This window comes from Crocuta crocuta, unplaced genomic scaffold (assembly GCF_008692635.1).
Source record: "Crocuta crocuta isolate KB4526 unplaced genomic scaffold, BGI_CrCroc_1.0 scaffold138, whole genome shotgun sequence".
In the NCBI taxonomy this organism is placed as follows: Eukaryota; Metazoa; Chordata; class Mammalia; order Carnivora; family Hyaenidae; genus Crocuta; species Crocuta crocuta.
Genome location: NW_027532585.1, coordinates 8860384 through 8881317, shown reverse-complemented (window position 1 = coordinate 8881317; position 20934 = coordinate 8860384). Strand labels below are relative to the sequence as shown.

The window sequence follows — 20934 nt, the reverse complement described above, 5'->3', positions numbered from 1 at the left end:
CGGGGGCGGCGGCAGGGGGGTGGGGGGTGGGGAAGAAAATAAAAGGAAAAGGAAAGGAAAAGAAAAAACCTGGCCAGAATCTTCTCCAATAAGGGGTCGGGCCAGATTCAACTTGTCACTTGGTAGTTAGTTGTCAATGATCACTATTTTTCATTAGAGTTTACAACATGGTGATTTTTCTAATTCATTTTAATTATTTCTCCTGCATTAATTAGCTGCAATTCTTTGGGGGAAGACATGACAAGTATTTTTCCCTTTATTTATCCATCTTCAGAGTAATGAATTGGTGCCCCAGCGATCATCAGAAATGACCGAAATTTTTCATTTGTAATATTTTGAACTTGTGACTTGCATAGTTGTAATATTAATCCATTTCAGTCATTCTTCTTGATGTTCAAATTGTCCCACCCTCAAACTTGGGAGCCCAATCAAGTTGTTCATGTGTCCTTTTGACATAACCTCCCATAACATGTCCCAAGCTTATTGTTTTGTGTTTCTCACCCAAATCTTGGGATTCTCCGATATTTCCAAGGAGTCCTCGGAACTGAGATTTGAAGCCAGGCAACATAGTAGTAGAGTCCAGGCTCTTAACCAGGTATTTCATCATCTCATAATTCCATAGACATGGGAGCCCTGAGGAAATAGATAAAATTCTTTTATCTATTAAAATAACACATGGCCACTCTGCACATGCTTTGGACTCCACCCTGAGATTCTAGCATTCCCCCTTCATACTTGTGAATCTCAGTACTATCCTAGGGCTTTGGTGATGGGGCAGGCAGCATTCTAGAACAGATGACCCCTGAACATTGAAAGTGCTGGTTTTAACAGAATTTTTAACAATCATAGCCGCTGTCAGCATGCTATGGAATTATTAGATTTGGTGGTTGTTATGGTTTTTATTCATGTTATTAGACATTTTTACTTTTGATAGTTTTTTATGATATGGTAATACTAAACACACAGTTTACTTCTGCCATCTACTTTAAAAATGAAGGCCTTTATTACTGTGACTCTACAAATTCCACTCTCTGTCAGCGATATATTAGGAGGAAGTTGTCTTGTGAATAATGAAGATAAATCTCTTAAGGTTGAAATAGGTATCAGGAATGATAGATTCCAGCAACATTTGAGTGTAGATCTTGGAGAGAAGTGGTGAGATATTGACAAAATGATGGTATAGGCATGAGCAGATGCCTAGAACCTAGAGCACAGTTGGCATTAGAGGCTAAAGATGAATAGCTCTATTTGGCTAAAGGCTTAGAAATAGAAGTGTAAATATGGAAGATGGCTGGAAAGTTCTCTTCCAATTTTAAACTGGAAAAGAACTTTGATTTCATTGAATCTGACTTCTGGTAGGATGGAGTATTGAAGGCCAGAATGTGGGGTTCAGGATTTAATTTTGGAAGGGGATTTCTTTGAGTTGTGCTTGAAGCTCTCCTTTGGCAGGTGCATGGTTTATGGGATTAGGTCCCAGTGAGGCAAGAGTAAAGTAGTCTAGGTAAATAATGTGAGCTGGTAAAATGGTGCCATAATTACATCCAAAAGGAAGAAATAAATAGGAAAATCTCTTGGGTTTTGTATGGTGTGGCTAAAGGAACTTTAGTGACAGAGAAGAGTGGTATTTCTCCACATTTAATGTATATAAGCATCATAGGGCAAGGGGAGGGAGAGATTCCTAGGCCTTTCTTTTATCTATTGAATCAGAAGCCCCAGAGGTATTGCCCATTGAGCTGTTTTCTATCTAGTACTCCCAGGTGATATGGTAGGCATATGTTAACATTTCAAGAGGACATGCTTATCTCAGTTGTCAAAGTTGTTTGCCAAGGACAAGGAATCTGAAGAAACTGGAATTCTGTACCCATACACTCAGTGCACTTACTTCTTAGTGTGTCCATAATTCTCTGGAATCATCATTATTTAGCAACCCAGTTCATGACATGAAAGTCACTTCCTTATGAAGCAAGAAGGCACTATCTTTTGCTCACTGGTGAGTGGCTTTGGTGAGTATCTCCAGTAGGTTTCCAACTAAGAGGAGCCATCATTTTTCAGGTACACAATGAAGCCAAGACACCCCTGAAGAAGTTCTTGTTGAACTTGGCTGTTTCCTGTAAATTCAATGAAGTAAAAAAGGGTATCATCAGGCGTGACAGTATCTGGGACAAGCTCATCTTTGGAAAGATCCAGGTAGGTTGGTTGGGTCCAGGACAGAGCTTGGCAAATATCTGGGCTTCCTGCTAGCTTATCATACTTTGCTTTTTCTCTGATGGCTGAGTATCTCTTTAATGGAGTATCTCTTTAATGGATATCCTTTCACACTTACTGTGTTTACTCACTTTTTGAGGTGAGGTCTCCTTTGGACAATTTTGTCATTAAAGGAAATGAGTCAAAACACAGAAAATGGATTTTACTTAGCTTTTGGCATACTGTCTTATTCTCTTAAGGTGGTCTGTTGAGATTGTAAGTAATGTGAAGGGCCTAGGAATATAAATTATCTGAGGAAATTGTTAAAAACTTGCAAGTCTAGTCTCAGCTGTGGATGAGAGTGACAATAACAGCTGACATTTTAAGTGCTTTTTCTCAATGGCATGCCCTAGTGTAAGTGCTTTGTAAATTAGCTAGTTTAAACTCTTATAAAAACACTGGGGAGGCTGTTCTACCCATTTTTCAGTGGAGGAAACTGAAGCCAAGGGCACAGATTTCAGCAGCTCTTTTGTTTCTACTGAACAGGCCAGCCTTGGTGGGAGGGTTAACTTCATGGTCACTGGAGCTGCCCCCATCTCCAGCCCAGTCTTAAAGTTCCTCCGGGCGGCAATAGGATGTCAGGTAAGCCAAGCACCTTCTTTGAAAATAGCCTATCTCACTTTGGCACACAAAAAGCTCACTCTTTTAAAAACGAAAACACAACTGAAAAGCACCAAAGACAGTGTCACCAAAAATTTTGAAGTCAAGAGAAAAGAGCCTTCTCTTTATGCATCTGTATACAGAAACCTTTACATAAACTGGCATCAGTTATAAAATACTTGTTAAACAGTGATCTATCGACACTAGTCCTGGTCAAATAAAGACCAGCACCATTTTAATGGTTTTGCAATAGTTTATTGGATGTACCAAAGCAACTAGTCTCCTACTGATGGACACTTAAGTCGCTGTTATAATCAATGAAATGATAAGGATACTTGTGTATCCCTAAGTATTTATACAATTATCAGTTTAGGGTATTAAATGCCTGCAAGTAGGGACTCCTAGGTCAAAATATGTGTTTGTTTGTTTTTTCCATATGTGAATGTAGATTATCACACTTCCTCCGGAAAGATCTTATCTTTCTTATACATTCCTGTAAATAATGTATGAGGCCTTATTCCCTGCCACATTCTGCCAGTGTCAGGCTTTCTTAGTCATTTAAGGCTTAGCCAAGCAGATGCATGAAAAGTTTCATTGCAGTTTTTTCTAACACTAAACATCTTTCCTATCACTTAATGGCACTCATATTTCTTCCATGAATTACACTATTTTTTATAGAAAAATGGCCAATGGATAATTCAGTTCTCTTTCACACTACTTCTTAGAGCTCATATAGTAATATTAATCTTTTTTTAGAAATGTTTTTTCCTAGTCTCATCTTTTTGCCATATGTATTGCTATATAAAAGTTTCAAATGTTTACATAATCAAACTGATAAATCTCTATTTGTGGTGTTTGAATTGCTTAGACAGGACTTCCTAGCTCCAGTATTTCATAAGACTGCTTTCATTCCTATTTTCTAATAATCTTATGGTTTTAGTTTTTTTTTTTTTTAATAATTAAGCCTCTGTTCCATCTGGGGTTTAGTACAATCCTGGGTGTGGACATTCTCTATCTTCCCTCCACCCCCCTCCAAATAGATAATTAGTTCATCCATTTGACCAATATGCACGGCATGAATGAAACATAGCCTTGTCCTCACAGTGTCCCCTTCTGTATAACCACCATCTAAAAAGATTCTAAATTGATGGCTAAGGCTAGCCTTTCTTTCAAATTAGCCTCCTCTTGGCCATACCTCCATTCCCCTCAGCCCCTAAAGCCAACAGATCAGTATGTCCTGTTGCCACACCCTTCCTGGAAATGCCACCTTCTCCATCCCTACAAAGCCTGCCTATCACAGGCCCCCTCGCCCCATGCCCCCAGCCTCCCACTGCAGCTTATGTGCTTGTTTGCCGCCAACCAGTGGATCGAAGGTTTTAGGACACCAAGTTATCTTCCAACCCTCCGAGACCTTGCTTTCCTCATGTCTTTCCCTAGGGTGTTGCCACCTCATGCTTTCTCTTGAGTAAGTCTCAAACGCTTCTTTGGTTTCCCCAGGTGTTCGAAGCTTATGGACAAACCGAATGCACTGCTGGCTGTACATTTACATTACCTGGAGACTGGACATCAGGTAGGTTCTCCACCTACTGGGCAGGAGATGCAGTTGTCGGGAGAAGGGTTCTAACTGAACTAGGGCTTGAGTTAGAGAACCTCAGTGCTTTGGACAAATGTGGCATTGTTGGCCAAACTCTGGTTTTAGTCCAGACCTATCTTGGCTATCTAGCATTGGGAGCAGCTGACTTTTCAGTCTTCTTGTTTTAGAATCAATCGGTAAAAAGCTCAGAAATATGCCTGGATATTATCATTGTTTCATGGCTTCCCAGTTGATTCGAGGTGGTGTTTTCTAGGTCATGTTGGAGTCCCCCTGGCTTGCAATCATGTGAAGCTAGAAGATGTGCCTGACATGAACTACTTTTCAGTGAACAGTGAAGGAGAGGTGGGTAGGTTGTGCTCTGAGGTGGCGCCCAGACAATCACAGTGGATCTGTTTATGTCAGAGAGAGCACACACTGAGACTTGGGTTTGACTTGGGATCTTGACAAGGAGATGGACATCTCTGAGTCCCACTTTCCTACCCCCTACAAAGGGACTAAAATCTGGTGGTCTTCACACTGTAGTGGAAACCATCAAATGACTGGAGGCAGTCATTTGGAGGTGTTTTGTGAAGTGCCTCTGCTGGGAGTTGCAGTCTTTGCCCTGGTTACCACCTTGTGCTGTCTTATGTGCAGATCTGCATCAAGGGCAGCAATGTGTTCAAAGGATACCTGAATGACCCTGAGAAGACCAAGGAGGTTCTGGATGAGGATGGCTGGCTTCACACAGGAGACATTGGTCGTTGGCTCCCGGTAGGTGCTTCTTCAAAATTTCTAGGGGTCTCTGTTCTTGGACTGAAGAGAGCTACCTGCTTTTAAGCAAGATGGGCACAGATATGGGTAGATTAATCAAATGAGGCAGCTGGAGGAGTTACGTCTGAATCTGGCTTGTGGCATCCTCATGCTATAGAGAAGAAAATCCAGTTGAGGAACCTAGGCTGGCAGGTGGGAGATCTTTGTTCTAGACCCAGCTCTTCCATGGACCAAAAACATAATTCTGAGAAAGTCCACACACTACAGAAGGCTGGGCCTTATTAGTCACTTCCAGATAATGTCTGTTAGGCTGAATTGATGGCTTATTTCTGGAGTCAGGCTTCTTGATGGTTCCATGCTTGAGTCAGTCTATTGTCCTACTTAAGGTGTGATCATGTGGATTGTATTTGTCACTTGTCCAAGTCAACAATACAAATCCCTAAGGGACTAAGCTCCTTAGGCCAAAGAGCTCTGAGAAATGAAGCTGCATATGACCTCTGGTGGCTGGGCAGACAGCCTTCACCAGCCCTGCTCCAGTCTCCCCAAACACAATTATTGACTTGATTATTGGCATTGCACTGTGAAGCTATCTTAGCCTGTCTCAGCATCTAACAGGAGGGATACATGACAGGGAGTCAAGGAGGGAGAGATCTAACTAATTCAAAAGTCTTAATAAAGATCACTCCTTCCCACAGGGCGCCTGGGTAACTTAGTTGGTTAAGCGTCCAACTTTGGCTCAGGTCATGATCAGGTCAGTTCATGGGTTCCAGCCCTGTGTTGGGCTCTGTGCTGACAGCTCAGAGCCTGGAGCCTGCTTCAGATTCTGTGTCTCCCTCTGTCTCTGCCCCTCCCCTACACATATGCTATCTCTCAAAAATGAATAAACATTAAAAAATTCTTTTAAAAATGATAACTCCTTCCCCATTCCTGAGAGTTCTGGAAATAGAGTAATTGGAAATTACATTATTGAAAATTCACAGCTGCCAACCTTCTCCATTAGATGAGGCAACCATTTACACAACTTCAGGTCCTGGGGAAGTTTTCTGAGGCTGCCCATGTACTCCCCACAAGGACGTAACACCATAGATGGGTTCTTGCTGGAAGCTGCTCCCCTCCCCTTTCCTCAAAGCCAACAAAGAGAAATGAAAGCTTGCTCAAAAGTCTCTAGAGAGGTCAAGTTTACAGAAGGAAAATACCTGTGACTTCAGTCCCCTCCACACTGACATCTTTCATAGGCCTCAAAAACACTGATGTCGTTTTCTGTTTCACATAGAATGGAACTCTGAAGATTATTGACCGTAAGAAGAACATCTTCAAGCTGGCCCAAGGAGAATACATCGCTCCAGAGAAGATAGAAAATATCTACATCAGGAGTAGACCAGTGTTGCAAGTTTTTGTACACGGGGATAGTTTACGGGTAATCCAGTGTTTTAACAAGGGCCAATTTCAGGCACAGGCCATGCTGGTTCTTGTGGCGACAGCAAATCTGCATAAGTGGGTTTAGGATGAAAAGATTTGAGTTTATAAAACCAAAGAAATGAAGCCACAGTCCAACCCTCAAGGCAATACAAATGTAAAAAAACAAAAAGGGTTTAACTATGATGGCATCTGTAAACAAGTCAGTACAATTGTAGTGGTTACACCAATGGGTGGATGTTTGATAAGAAACAGCCCCATGTTACACTTAGTTCCCACTACAATGGGAGTTCCTCTGGCATCACAAACTATATACACTGTGCTTAAACTTAGCTTCCGGGGATGTGGGTGAGGGTTGGCAAGAGGCCAGAGATGCTGCAGGCTTCATGCTGAACACTTTCTTTTTGATTACTCAAATTTGAATAGAACATTTTTGTAAAAAGATACTGAGTAGGAAAATGGGATCAGAGTTCCATGAAGGTTTGAAACGTATGGTGAGGAAAGAGTAGGACACCATATTGAACTGAGGCCTTGGGAAGCATGAAGTATCTATCACAAAGATATAATCCTGCTGTCCTCATCCACCTTGGGCCACCACTGTCCTGGCTCTCACGTACTCTCGTTCTTGGCTTCCTTTCCACAGTCCTCCTTAGTGGGAGTGGTGGTTCCTGACCCAGAAGCGCTGCCGTCCTTTGTAGCCAAACTTGGGGTTAAAGGCTCCCTTGAAGAACTGTGCAAAAACCAAGTAAGTCTTGCTTAAGAAAGCTCTATGCACACCCAGGGGGCCCATCGTGGGAGAGCAGAGGCCCCACCAACTCAGGCACCAATGATGTCATCCTCTTTGGAAAAACAGGGCTGTTCTTGAACTTGGGATAGGTGGCTGTAGCTGAAATTGAATGGTTTTATTAGATTGGACAAGATGGGATGGGCGGTTAAAAACAAACAATGATGACAAAACCCTCTATTCTTTTTAAAGTATGAATGTGGAGAATAGAGAATCAAAAAATACCATCCAGGGAAAATCTGTACTCATTTAAATTTGCCTTTCCTTCTCATTAATTTCTTTGAGAAATATTAAGCATAAAATGTGCTTGTACATACATACATACACCTGTATCCTGCTTTTACCCTCATGAGCTTTTATAGGCATTTTGAGTTGGTTCATGCCTGGCCTTTCTTTTGGTCTCTTTATCCAACAGCCTGCTTGAAGCTGTTTTCTCTTCTTAGGTTATAAACAAAGCCATTTTAGAGGACTTGCAGAAAATCGGGAGAGAAGGTGGTCTTAAATCCTTTGAACAGGTACGTACTACTGAGGTTATCCTGGTATCTCAAGTCATACTAGAAAGTTCTAAAGTTTGCATTTATAATGGAGTGTCAGTGTAGTTCCCAAGGAATTGATTTGAGATTTTGCACTATTAACCCACTAAGTACAAATGGCAGTGACCTTTTATAGTTGCTTCTATAGTCCTTTTTGCTGATCATTATCCATTTTCCCTTCTCACTTCTCTCCCAAATTATCAGTTTGTGGGAATGGGCATGTGTTACCGTTCTCTTTATCCTTACTTCATCAGCCTCACTTTTATAAAGTTCTTCACATAGCATATACAAGGCTCTGCAGAGACGTCTGAATCACTAATAAACGTGTGTGTGTGTTCATCTTCTCTTCCAGGTCAAAAGCATCTTTCTTCATCCAGAACCATTTTCCACTGAAAATGGGCTCTTGACACCAACACTGAAAGCAAAGCGGGGAGACCTTTCCAAGTACTTTCAAATCCAAATCAACAGCCTGTATGAGAATATCCAGGAGTAGGGTAAGGTACTTAAACTTGCAGGGGGCTCAGAGGTAGCCTGCCTTGTAGGAATATGGACTGTGGATTAAATACTAATCTTATGTTCATTTTTTGTCTTTCCTCCTATCTTACCTACTAAATTAATAAAAAACCATAGTTTTGGGTCTTTTTAAAAATATTGAGAGACTTACCATGTAAAAGCTCAGCTTTGAACTAAATAAATTTTGTCCTTCCCATCTTAAAGGTTGCTTTCTTCAAGGCCCATTTGTTTGTCCCTTCCTCACAATCTCTAGCCTAAGTGACCACTAGTTCAAGAGCCCAAGTGACGTCTTCATTGTAGTTTCACAGTAAGCCTCATTTGTTGACAGTCCCAACACTTAGGCCTTCCAATGTTCAAATTAAGAGACCTGTAAACTCTCAAAAGCAGTTTATAATTCTATGTTTTTGAACTATTCCACAAAACCACAGAAAGTTTTAATCAAACTCTTCTTATCACTAATATTAAGGGACAAACTTCTATGTACTTCTCTGTGTTTACACTAGCGTCTGTCAACAGAAGGGAAGTGTGATCATACTGAACATTTCCTAAATTCACGAGTTTCTCTGGCTGAGGAGAATTAAAAAAGTGGGCCCGTAACCTGTCCAAAAAGAATGTTCATGAAGTGTTCTCTCCAGTAGCATCTGGTGACTAAATCTGTTCTTTACAGTTTGCTGCTGAGCTGGAAGCTAGGGGGGAAGGAGTTTAAACTTCTGTCAAGTGCACTTTTCCAGTAAACGAAGCTAGCACCGAAGAAGAACCTCATGAACTGGGAACAAAGACCTACGGGCAAGCCTGAGGCCTTCCCAACACGTCTATCTTCTGGGAAGGAACTGACTGACCTTTTCTCTACTGGACTCCAGTTCCTGCTGTACCTCACCCTCAGACAACACGTGTTGCTTCCACTTGTAAAGTCTTTAAAATAAACCACTGCAAACACTTACATTGTGGGCTGTGCTTCCGCATGACCGTGATGAGAATCAGAATCAGCCTTAGACAAGGACCACTTAACAGTCAAGTAAGCTAGTGACTCCCAAACTGCGCTGCACACTAGAATTCCATAAGGGGTTTAAAGAAATACTAATAAATGCTGGGTGCCACCCTAAGGATTCTGACTGAAATAGTCGGGTACAGTCTGGGCACTGGGATTTTTAAAAGGTCCCCAGGTGAATTCTTGTATGCAAACAAGATTGGTGGCTACTGAAGGCAATATCGAGAGGACCAGGCCTTCTTATCCCTCAGCTGTGAATCACAGAATAAATACCAGCTTAGCCCCAACTCCAGTCAAGCCCATGACTCATTGTTTCTTCTTTTACCATATTTGCTGTGTTCTAAGTAGGCTTGAACAGTGTTCCTTTCTGTCCTCTAACTGGAGGTAAGGAGAATGTTCCTGGATGGTCTTTCCAGACCCTGAGCCCAGGAAGGCTGAATGTCTGTTCTTGAGTATCTGAAACAAAGGGAAGGCAAGAATTAACTTCCAGGTCTCTCCATGGTCTTGCACTATTACCTCCTTGACCTCTTCTACTTCCAACTCACTGGCTGCCTTCCTGTTCCTCAAACATGCCAGGCACACCCCCACCTGTTGTTGCGGGTATATTTGCTTAAAATGCAAGCTGCTCTCAGAGGCACATGACTTGTCCCCTCAAGTGCTTCAGGTCCCTTCCATCAGACCATCTTACCTGCTTTCTTCATAATCGATGGCTCTACCTGATGAATATTTTGCTTATCTGTCCACCTCCCCACCGATCATTAGAATGGGACAGAGTCATGTTTCAGCCACTGCTAAAACTCCCAAGTGCTCTTCCCTAAGTGTTGGTACATGCCTGACCTCCCAAAGCTCAAACTCCCTGCCTTGGAAAGAATTAGTATCAGAGTAAGTGACTTTTATAATTCTACTTATATTTAGACAAGCCCAACTTTAAGCATCCAAATCCACCAGCTTAGATCCTACTATTCACGGAAGCTTCAGGCTTTGATAGATTCGAGCATACATGAGCAGCTGGAGCTCACGAGGTTAAAAGTTTCCTAGAATGCAGTGATTTCAATATGCCATTAATAGGGTTCATTTAATGAATGGACAGCTTAAAGACACCAATTTTTCACACAGTTATGGTGAAGTTTTTCCATAGAGAACTAAGACAAACCTTAGGCCAAAAGAAAGAGTCTTTTAGTAAAAACTAGATTTATACAGAACATCCATCGATCTTTATTTGATTTGACAAAATCTGCATCATTATTAAAAGACAGGTAATAAAATTTAAGCTTATATTGAATATTACATACTATGTTCTATAGTATCTAGAATAGTACATAAGAAATGTCAACTGAGGGGAAAACAGGATAAAAGCATCACATGCAGATGCTCCTGGCAAAGGGGGAACTATATCTGCAGGTGAGGTCTGTAGTGTGCAGCGCATTAAAAAAAATGTCCTAGAGAAAATGCAACTGACTTACTTGGGTGAAGTGTTTTTCCTTTGGGGGAGAGGAGGAGGTGGCAGAGAGGGGTAAGAATTCAAAGGCATGTGCAGAATGGCTTCTCCATCTCAAAATGGTAATAAAAATATTTAGATTATGGCACTGGGGCACCTTTGAGGAAAAGAACACCTTAACCAGAGTAGGCTCATTGCATAATTCTTTAGTAATATGTACAGTTTTCAAGTAATGGAGAGGACTTAGAGAGCAAGTTTACTGTAACCGTAGCTATCTATTTTTCTTCTCGCCTTCTGGGGCCTGATCTGTTTCAGCATCACAGGGACACTTCTCCACACAGTTTCTAGGGAACCAGCCTCGTATCCTTGAAACACCTGAGGAAGAAAATAAAATCGATGTCAAATGGATCTACGGAAATGATACTGCTGAGCCCATACGTCCCATTACTTCAAATTAATTAGCTTTTAGGCATACTTTTTTCACCCTTTACCATCTTTCATAGGCATAATTTGAGAACAAAAAAATGGTTTTTAAATGCTCCTAACAAGCTAGGAAGCCAGTATTTCTCAATTCTGTTACGTGGGACAGGGGCCAATGTGGTTCAGGGCAACCCGAATGGGGCTGGGGCGGAATGTCCCAATATGGGTGTTCATTTACACAGATGTGACGGCGGGGATTTCCGCACACTGTCATCCTTTATCTGTTTCAGGGAACTATCTCCCTGTAGCCTCTGTGAATTTCCTTTTTAGGTTTTATTCTAACATACAAATTTTTATATCAAGGTTGCCTAAGGAGTCATATGGGGTTAATTAACAGTTAACCCAGTGTTTTTAAAAACGCATCCAGGATTAATCTTTACTTTAAAAGGAAATAATTCTAGGGACACGTGGGCGGCTCAGTCGGTTGAGTGTCCGACTTCGGCTCAGGTCACACATGATCTCATGGTTCGTGAGTTTGAGCCCCACATCAGGCTTGCTGCTGTCAGCACAGAGCCTGCTTCAGATCCTCTATCCCCCTTGCTCTGCCTTCCCCTGCTCACGCTCTCTCACAAATAAATAAGAAACATTAAAAAAAATAAAAAAGGAACAATTCTAAAACTTAAAATCAGAAACAGAAAATTTCAATCCATCAGTTTCCATTAATAGAATATTTATTCACAGTGGGGAGCATGTGGCACAGGCATCTGAGACACAGGCCACTTGGCTAGGAGCCGTGGCTCTAATGTGTTTTTAGGGCGGCCTCGGGCAAGGTGCTCAGTTTCATTGCATTTGGCTCCCTCACCAATGAAAGGTAAAATGCTAGCACTTCACTCAGAGGGCTGCTGGGGACTTGGATACCACACATGAAACAAGTGGTACTTTCACAGGTGCCAGTCACACAGGTGACAATGAGCTCCAATATTAGCTACCATTAAAAAGACCTGATAAATAGGAGTGCTGTGGAGAAATAACGTAAGAAGCCTCTTTGTGTTGCTTGAGGATATGTCTATTATGTGCCCTGATGCATGTGACAAGTGACTGTTAGGAGTTATTCTTGTCAAATTTGGAATTATTACTAGCAGTCTTGTCTATTAAACATCCTCTTCAATTTCCATACCTTCTACAAAGGAATCATCAAGAATTTTATCTCCATACAACCAGTATCTGAAATATTTAAAAAATTAAAATTAATTTTTTTAGGCGACATGCTAACTTTACCATTAAAGAAGAAACTCAGTACTTTCTATCACTTACCGTAACCCTCTCGTAGCTAAAATGAATTCCCCTCTCTGCAGCCTTATTCGAGGCTCTTCAGTGCAGGGACTTGTGAAGAAGGTTTTGAGTCCTTTATTCAAAGGACAGCAGGCACCACTGTAATCTTCTATTACTCTATACCGAACCTGGCATCAGTAATCAGAAGAACAATAGAACATTTACCCCATAATTTCTGTAGGTTTGAATTTAAATTGTTAAAGGCAGACCCAAAGTATCAGGTGACAAGTCTTTTCCACCCAGTTCCTTTATGGGAGGCAAGTGATGTTTCCGGTTCTCCAGGCTTTCCGTACCTTTCATTTCAAGCACGTAGCTAAGAATTAAATTCTCGAGCAGTGCTGTCCAATAGCACTTTCTCTACAAGGAAGGAAATGCTCTATATTTGTGGAATCCGATGTAGCCACTAGACACGTGTAGGTAACTGAGCATTTCTGATGTGGCTGGTTCAACCAAGGAACTGAATTTTTTATTTGATTTTAATTTATTTAAATAGTGACCTGTGGCTAGTGGCCATCAAACTGTACAGAAGTTTAAGGATGGGTTTCACACTAATGAGCTAAATTGAGGATAGTTATTTTTCTGTTGGCAATGTTAACGGACTACATTCCCTCCAAACGTCCAGTCCAAACTATGCAAGTGAAAACAACAGTGAACTGTATCAAAATGCAACAATTATGTTAGGAAATATTATTTAAGAAGAGCCCACAGTTGGCTTCTACTCAAAGGCAAGTTTAAAAACTATACAGAAGTGTAGAGCCTGACAAAAAGGATAAAGAAACTAGTATCATTGCAAAAAATTACTTACACTTCTGACTCTCTTATCTGCTTTTTGTTTCAACTGTTCAATCTGTTTGGAGATACAAAAAGGAAAAACATCTCAGAGTTGAAAAACAGCCTCATGCCATTTATTACATCAGAGTGACATGACAAACTCCCAATTTTCCAGCATGTCCCAGTGCTGACAATTCAAAGGCCCCATGTTTCTTGTAACGTGGAAAGAGGGCCCTAGGACTGAGAACAGGACTGACGGGCTTTCCTCTCAGTATTCTCCCTACCATCTTCATCTGTGTATACTCATCGAGTATTCCCTATGGCCCACAGAGCAGGGAGGTGTGCTCTTTAGCCCTCTCTAGCTCCAGGCTAGTCCCGGAGGGGAGGATGACACACAGATTCACGGGCCCTTTAGAGACAAGGCAGACAGACTGAAAAACTGATCCACAAGTCTCAACTAAAAGTCATGAGACGACTCACTGTTCTTCACTTATTCAGCAACAATTTAATAAATGGTACTATGTTAGATATAGTAGGGGAAATCGAGATAGCTCATGGTCTCTGTACTAGAATCTTGTCAAATTAAAGATCTAAGAAATAAATGAAAATATGAGACTTCACATGCATCAAAGAGTAGTATATGACACAATTAAGTGTCAAATTTGGAGGAGATGGGGCTGAAACTGGCCTTAATATTATTTCTGATAGGGAAGTCATGTTAGAGAGAAAAAACAGTGTGGACAGAGTTAGGTGGCAGGAATCTACATGGAATTCACCAAGGAAGCCAGGCTGCCTGGACAGGGTAAATCCCGTTAGGAAGTAGCTGGAGAGCCGTTTTAGGCCAGATTTTATAGAACTGAGAGAAGGGGTCAGGACTTTACCTCACACATACAGAGAAGTAAAGAAAGATTTAAATTAAAAGAAAGACATGATACAAGGAGTGTTTTAGGACTGTTATCTTAGTGCCATACTGAAAAAAAAATTCATTATTTTACTGTAAAATGGCATCTGAGTTAAGAGGAACTAGAGGAAGAAAATGAAACAGGAAGGACTATTTGAACAGTAATACTCACTGTTAAGCTGTATGGGTGACAGCCTTCTCTTATTGGCCACGCGAGTCCATCTCCTTCAGGGACCCCTGACCACGTAAATACCTGTTTAAAGTTCTTCCATCTACTTCCCATATCATATGGAAAAACAAAGACTTCATCTAATTGGTAATACTGAATCCGATCTTTAGCCTGTGGGGAACAGAGATGTAAGGTTGCAAACGCCTCTGCCTTCACTGGCTTTAAGTCACGTACTATTGACAGTACTGATGGTAATATACATTCATTTCTTATAGCTGTCTCACTCTTAAAAATGCATCCTCCTTGTTTCCAGGTTCGTGTACACAGAAGACACAGACAAATTTATCTGGAGAGGAACTTGCTGTACAACACCAACCTCGTAGGAGATCATTCAGGAAATGTCTGACAGGCCTTATTTCAGAACAAGTATTCAAAAATGCTTATTAAAAGACATAATAGCTTTATTCCACATAAAGAAAACCCTCAATGCTCCTGGTTGTTTAGCAAAGCAAAAAAATTCAGATGTAAAGAAGGGATGTTGATAAAAAAGTTTAAGGAAAAGCAAGAGTTTATGTAGGACGGAAGANTTCGTGGGGGGGGGGGGTCTGCAATACCTGTGGGAATGGCAGGCAGATGCACCAGGAGAGTCTTCATTTTCTGAATATTATTTTCTTTAAATTAGCAGATACGTGCAATCTTCTTTCAGTTTTTTATACCATCACACAGGGATATACACTCACTTATGTACATTTTATGCATATACAAAATTATTCAGGTTGCATAAAGTGTTAAAATTTTATTGTTAGCTTTAACTTAAGGACATAACTGGCTTAGAATTTCTTAAGTTCCACTGACACCTAGTGGTATAAAAATACATTATTTATTCCTACAGTAAGGGTACAAACCCAGTTGAAACTTGTATAAATTCCAGTGTGTGATAATTTCGATAAATTTTCTACAAGCTTATTATAATCATTTATTTGTATTTTTTACTTGGCAACAGAGTGCAGTTTCAAAATAAGTTCTGGGGCACCTGGGTGGCTTGATCGGTTAATCACCCAACTTTGGATCACGTCATAATCTCACGGTTCCTGAGTTCAAGCCCCACATTGGGCTTGCTCACTGCTGTCAGCGCAAAGCCCGCTTTGGACTCCCTGCCCCCTTCTCTCTGCCACTTCCATTCTCACACTCTCTTAAAAATAAACATTTTAAAAAATATTAAAAATAAAGTAACTTCTAGATTTAGCATGGTACTCTATAAAGAGCCTTGGCCATTCAGAACATTATTAATATAATTGTGATATATTATGCTAACTAGAAATGATACCTTGAAATACTTTATTGTCAGGGAAAATATTTTAGGGAAAACTTCTCACAATTACTTATAAAGTGATATTGATGTTAATCCAATTAAAAAAAATTTAAGCTATATGTATGTATGAAACTACTGAACTATATAAATCCCCACCCAAAAAGTGAGGGATAATTTATTTTCTCTTTTTATAAACAAAAGCTTCAGAGTCTTCACAATGGATAAGAGTCTCAGAGAAGATTTCGGCTATTAACAAAGAGTGGTTAAGGATGAATGTAGCTTAAAAACATGACTGAGGCATGGTCTCTAAGAGAAGCACTCGGTGCAGTTGGGGGGATTCTAGCAATAGTGTGTTAAAAGCAACAGAGGTACTCAATAGATGCTATGGAAAAGGCAAACAAGGTACTTAACTAGTCTAGGGAGAGTTAAGGACAGTTCTTGGGGAAGAAATGGTGCTGAAACTAAGTCTTGAGGGACAAGAAATCAGGCAAAAAAGAGGAAGAGTGTTCTAGGTAGAGGGAATGACATGTGGAAACATACAGAAGCACAGGATGCCCACAAGTGTCTGGTTTCAGGTATTAGTTGGTATTAAGAATGCAACAGGGTGGGGAGGAGGGGTACAGATTGTGGTAGACAAACAGGTAAGGGGAAGACACGAGCGGTTTGATTACATACAAGCTAAGGAGATTGGACTTAAACCTGTCTATCAGAGGTTCTCAAAGCATGCTTTGCACAACTCTGAATCCCCAAGAACTTTTCTTGGGGTCCAACAAAGTCAAACAACTTTCATTATAATCCTAAGATGTCATTTGCATTTTTCATTGTGCTGACATTTGCAACAGTGGGTAAAATTGCCGGTACCTTAAGCAGGAATCAAGACAGTGGCCCCACCCGTATGAGTGATTATTACATTCTTCACTGTTACATACTCATCATTAAAAAAAAGAAACCCAAACAAAGTTTTACATAAGAATGTCCTTGATGAAGCAATAAAAATTATTATTTTGATTAAATCTCAACCTCAAGTAGATGTCCTTTTAATATTCTGTGTGACAAGATGGGAAGTGCACAGAAAGCAGTGTTTGTCTCGAGGAAAACGTTTGAGCTGTGAACTAACGAAAGCTGTGGAGCCAGCTTCTTTCATGTAACGCTATTTTCACTTGAAAGAGTGAGTAATGAAACAAGGAAAGGTTACTGGAATGTCAGTATTTGGCAGAAATTTTCTCAAAAATGAACAAACTGTTATTTCACTGTAAACCACTGAAAACATGAAGGCTTTCAAATGAAAATTAGAATTTCGGAAAATTTGTATCCACTGCTATAAGCTTGACAGCTTCCCCAAATTTAAAGATTTCCCCCCACAAAATTGGTAGTGATCTGAATGAATGGGTCAGCATTTGGAAAATCTTCATAACCCTGTAAAACTGTATTTTCCAAATGGCCAATACCTGGTGTTATAAAATCTTGTATGGTCCCAATCAAAGAGCAAGAGGTACTGATGCATTTACATGTAAAAGAATACGAAGTTTACTGATGTATCTTCACCTCTCCCAGTAACTAACCTTTCAAGAACTATCACTTGTCAAGTTCCAATGTAGTATCAAAGAATATCCACGATTATCCAAAAAGCCTATTAAAATACTCTATCTTTTTCTACCTACTTCTCTGTGTTAGGCTGGAGTTTCTTCATATACTTCAATCAAAGCAACATATCTCAACAGACTGAATGCAGGAGGTGTGAGAATCAAACTGTCTTCTGTTAAGTCACATATTAAAGAGATTTCTAAAAATATAAAACAGTGCCACTCTTCTCCCTATTTTTCACTTTCGAAAATATAATAATGTAAAAAAATGCTATTTTTCTTAACAAATAATGGGTTTTTTATTGTCATTTTTAAATGAAATAATAAATCTTCACAATTTTTCTCACAAACTATGGCACTCATCGATAGATATTACACATTTTAACAAAAGCTCTTTCCGGCCCTGAACAATTTTCAGAATTACTGTAAAAGGGTCTTGGGACCAAAACATCTGAGAGCTGCTGCTATAAATTCAAGTCCGCAAACTGGCTGCCAGGGGCTAAACACGTCCTACTGGTGTGTTTTATTTGGCTCACAAAGTTTGTTTCTAATATGAATTTCTTGCTAATGTTTAAAAACAGAAAAGAGATGTCACCAAAATCCAGATCTCTTGCTTTTCTTGAAAAACAGTGAGATGATCTCATGATACTGGTTGAGTACCCCGTATGGCAACAATCAGCTTCATCTATTAGGCAGCTCTGTGCACAGGCCAGCTCCCGTCGTCTGGGTGATCTACCGGCCCCTGCAGGCATTTGGGTTTATAACCCCTGCCCCAGTCACCCTGAGGGTCTGGGCAGCTTTCAGCAGGGAGCAGAGTAGTCAGACGGACTTTTCACAACAGAATCACAATGGAAAGGTTGTGAGGTCTGAGGCAAGCTATGCTATTAACCCAGGCTTATACTTTTTTTTTTTTTTAGTCCTAAAGCACTAAAAAAACCCTCAATGGCACCTGGAGAGGACAGAAGTTCCTTTGCAAATGGTCTATCTTCTCCCCTAACCTGAGAAAGAATGGCCAAATGGTTTAATGTGTGGCTTAGACTTCTTCAGCAACTCAGGGTGAATGGGAAGCATATTTCTGTGGGAGTTATATCAAATAAAGAATGAATCAAAATGTTTCCTACATTTACCTTTTATGTGGCATGTAAATGACTTAAGGAAGCCATCTGGTAGTCAAGTTTTTACTTCTGGACATTTATGAGTTAATCTGGCCTGTGAACTAATCTTAATTGATGTTGAGGAAACAATTATTAAAATTTACCTTTTCTTCAATCCATGATTCAATAGAAGTTTTGTTTCTGAGAATTATTTTCATCTGAAAATTAAATGATGAACAATAAAATTTTTTGATGAAACTTTGGTCCGTTTAAGATTATCATCTTCATAATAACCCTAGGAGATAGTTTTTGTTGCGCCATTCCACAGATGAAGATACCAGAACAGAGTTAAGCAACACACTTGGTATGTGGTCCATTGGACTCTGAAGGTCTTATTCTCAAGCACTGCACTCCAACACCTCGCCATGAATGATTACGGCAATCCAGAATCAACTCTGAATCTACTATTTTAATAAAAATTCATGTTTTAAGTACTATCTTCTGATCTAGGTTTCCAAAGTATTAATAAAATATGGATGTAATCCATTTAATCAGTACTCACGAATTTTGCTATTGAAATCTCTTATCACTACTTTTAATTAATCTTAAATTTATGACTACTTATTACAAGAAAGTGACTCATTTCAGTTAACCCAGATATTCTGCTTACCCAAAAAACCCAAAATATTCAGTCTTGATTCTATTAATTGATCCTCCTAGCTAGGACTAACTCCACTTATGTGAGTTTTTACACCACAGGGTTTTAGTTTATTTTTAATATGATTCTTAATGAGAGGCACTGGGGAAATTTTTTCAAAGAATTTGATCCCAGGCTAATAGAAAATATGAAGGATAGACAAAATTGATGTATTTTAAAACTATGGGTTTAGAAGGGTTGGGTGATGCATCAGAGCTCACAGGTCCAGCATTTCTGCAATTCCTCGAAGTCTGGCCGAGTCCATAGAGACGGGGCCGCACAGTAAAACACCCATGGCCAAGGAGTCCTCTTCTTCTTCCTGGAACCTAGCACAACCCCTGGCCTACAACAGGCCTTCAATTAATGAATGAACTAAGTCAGTGAATGGAATGAGTCATAATCATTTTGTGATCTCTTCAGGGTCACATCCTCCTCCTCTGTGTTCTCACAGCACTTTGTACATAAATCTCTGACACCCACACCATCCAGTACTAGTTGTCTGTTTACTACTAATTGTGACTTCCCGAGGGGCAGGACGCTTTTCATTTTCATTATTGTCCCCTCAGAAATTAGCAGAGTAATTCATCAGAGTAGGCATTCAATAGCATCCGTATCATAGACTTGTTATTGAGATTAAGTGAGCTATTATATGTGATGTCCTTAAAACAGTGTCTTGCACATAAGTGCACAATAAACGTTGGCAATATTATGATGACTACATCTATGCTGTTATGAAATAGCATTAATAATTGTGTTTACTGAATACATGAGTGGATCTTGGATTAAGTCACTTAACCTGTCTGTGATTTGATTACTCTTCTGTAAGAAAGGGAAAATACTCTTCAACTCTTTCTGGGGGGCGGGGAGGGTTGATATGAAGATCAAGAGAAACCATAAATGTGAAAAGAACTTTCTCAACTATAAACCATAAACTATAAACTATAGGACTCTAAGTTAACATTTTAAAAATTAAGTAAGTTACCTAGAAATTCTGGCAAAGTGACTTCAAAATTATCTGATTAGTACAGGGGTTAAATTCGTTACCTAGATGGAATACGTAACAATAATTTCCACTTTACACTGCATTCTTATGTGCAGCCTTTATCTCTCATTATAGGCAGCCACAGTAAGTTGACAACTTTTAGCTAGAGGTAACCAAGAAACTTACCTGGATAAAAAACAACATCCCCACAGCTATGGTTGTTCCTAAAGCTAATCCCAATGCAAACAGGGTGGCCGCGAAGGCTGCTAATCCAAAGGGAATAATTGGAAGAGGATCTCTGCGGGCTGCGCTCATATCAATCTTTACCGTGTTCCACCCAAAGGAGAGCTACAAACAACAACACACACTTGAAACAGTCAGTTGTGATAAATGGTCAGACGCTACTGGAACACTTAAAAAAACTTAATCAAACAAGATCAACAAATGATAACCTGAAGCGGTGGCTAAAAGCACATGAATTTCTGATTTGTTTCTAATTACTAGTGTGGCTTGAACTCATACTGATATGCACGATATCATTCTTCAAAAGCGTTGGGCATAGCCCACTGACATTATGATGCATGAATAGCACTAGTCGACAGTCTAAATTGTGACTGTGGCATCCATCTTCTTGCTTTTCAATATTTACAGGAATCTTCCACAGCAAAAAGATAGCTGAGAATACAGCTGTTACTTCCCTCTTGTTCCACAACTAGAGGTTAAAAACTAGCAAAATGCAGGCCACTGTCTGGCCTGCAAAATGTTTTAAAATATTCAGCCAGGTGCCAACATTTAAAAATCAGAAGATGTTAA

General features: G+C 40.0%; 2 protein-coding genes across 6 annotated transcripts in view; one reads left to right on the top strand and one right to left on the bottom strand.

The window, feature by feature from the left end:
* Positions 1 to 9374, top strand: part of ACSL5 (acyl-CoA synthetase long chain family member 5) — a 42329-nt gene extending 32955 nt beyond the window's left edge. The window contains exons 13-22 of one of the 2 annotated variants that reach the window (XM_077779454.1): positions 2053 to 2187; positions 2731 to 2826; positions 4342 to 4414; positions 4692 to 4780; positions 5072 to 5188; positions 6462 to 6605; positions 7248 to 7349; positions 7832 to 7903; positions 8274 to 8415; positions 9102 to 9374. In XM_077779454.1, coding sequence (XP_077635580.1) covers positions 2053 to 2187; positions 2731 to 2826; positions 4342 to 4414; positions 4692 to 4780; positions 5072 to 5188; positions 6462 to 6605; positions 7248 to 7349; positions 7832 to 7903; positions 8274 to 8414 — 969 coding nt within the window. In that variant the 3' untranslated portion in view covers position 8415; positions 9102 to 9374. Of the gene's footprint in view, positions 1 to 2052; positions 2188 to 2730; positions 2827 to 4341; positions 4415 to 4691; positions 4781 to 5071; positions 5189 to 6461; positions 6606 to 7247; positions 7350 to 7831; positions 7904 to 8273; positions 8421 to 9101 lie in introns of both variants that reach the window. The other variant, XM_077779455.1, reaches the window with a different exon arrangement.
* Positions 9375 to 10613: 1239 nt separating this feature from the next.
* ZDHHC6 (zDHHC palmitoyltransferase 6) overlaps positions 10614 to 20934 on the bottom strand; it is a 17205-nt gene continuing 6884 nt past the window's right edge. For 3 of the 4 annotated variants that reach the window (XM_077779489.1, XM_077779490.1, XM_077779492.1), the window contains 7 exons: positions 20308 to 20469; positions 18607 to 18660; positions 14457 to 14624; positions 13418 to 13459; positions 12595 to 12740; positions 12458 to 12504; positions 10614 to 11235 (listed from right to left, as the gene is read on the bottom strand). In XM_077779489.1, the coding sequence (XP_077635615.1) occupies positions 11132 to 11235; positions 12458 to 12504; positions 12595 to 12740; positions 13418 to 13459; positions 14457 to 14624; positions 18607 to 18660; positions 20308 to 20469 (723 nt within the window). In that variant the 3' untranslated portion in view covers positions 10614 to 11131. The remainder of the gene's footprint in view (positions 11236 to 12457; positions 12505 to 12594; positions 12741 to 13417; positions 13460 to 14456; positions 14625 to 18606; positions 18661 to 20307; positions 20470 to 20934) is intronic. The other variant, XM_077779491.1, reaches the window with a different exon arrangement.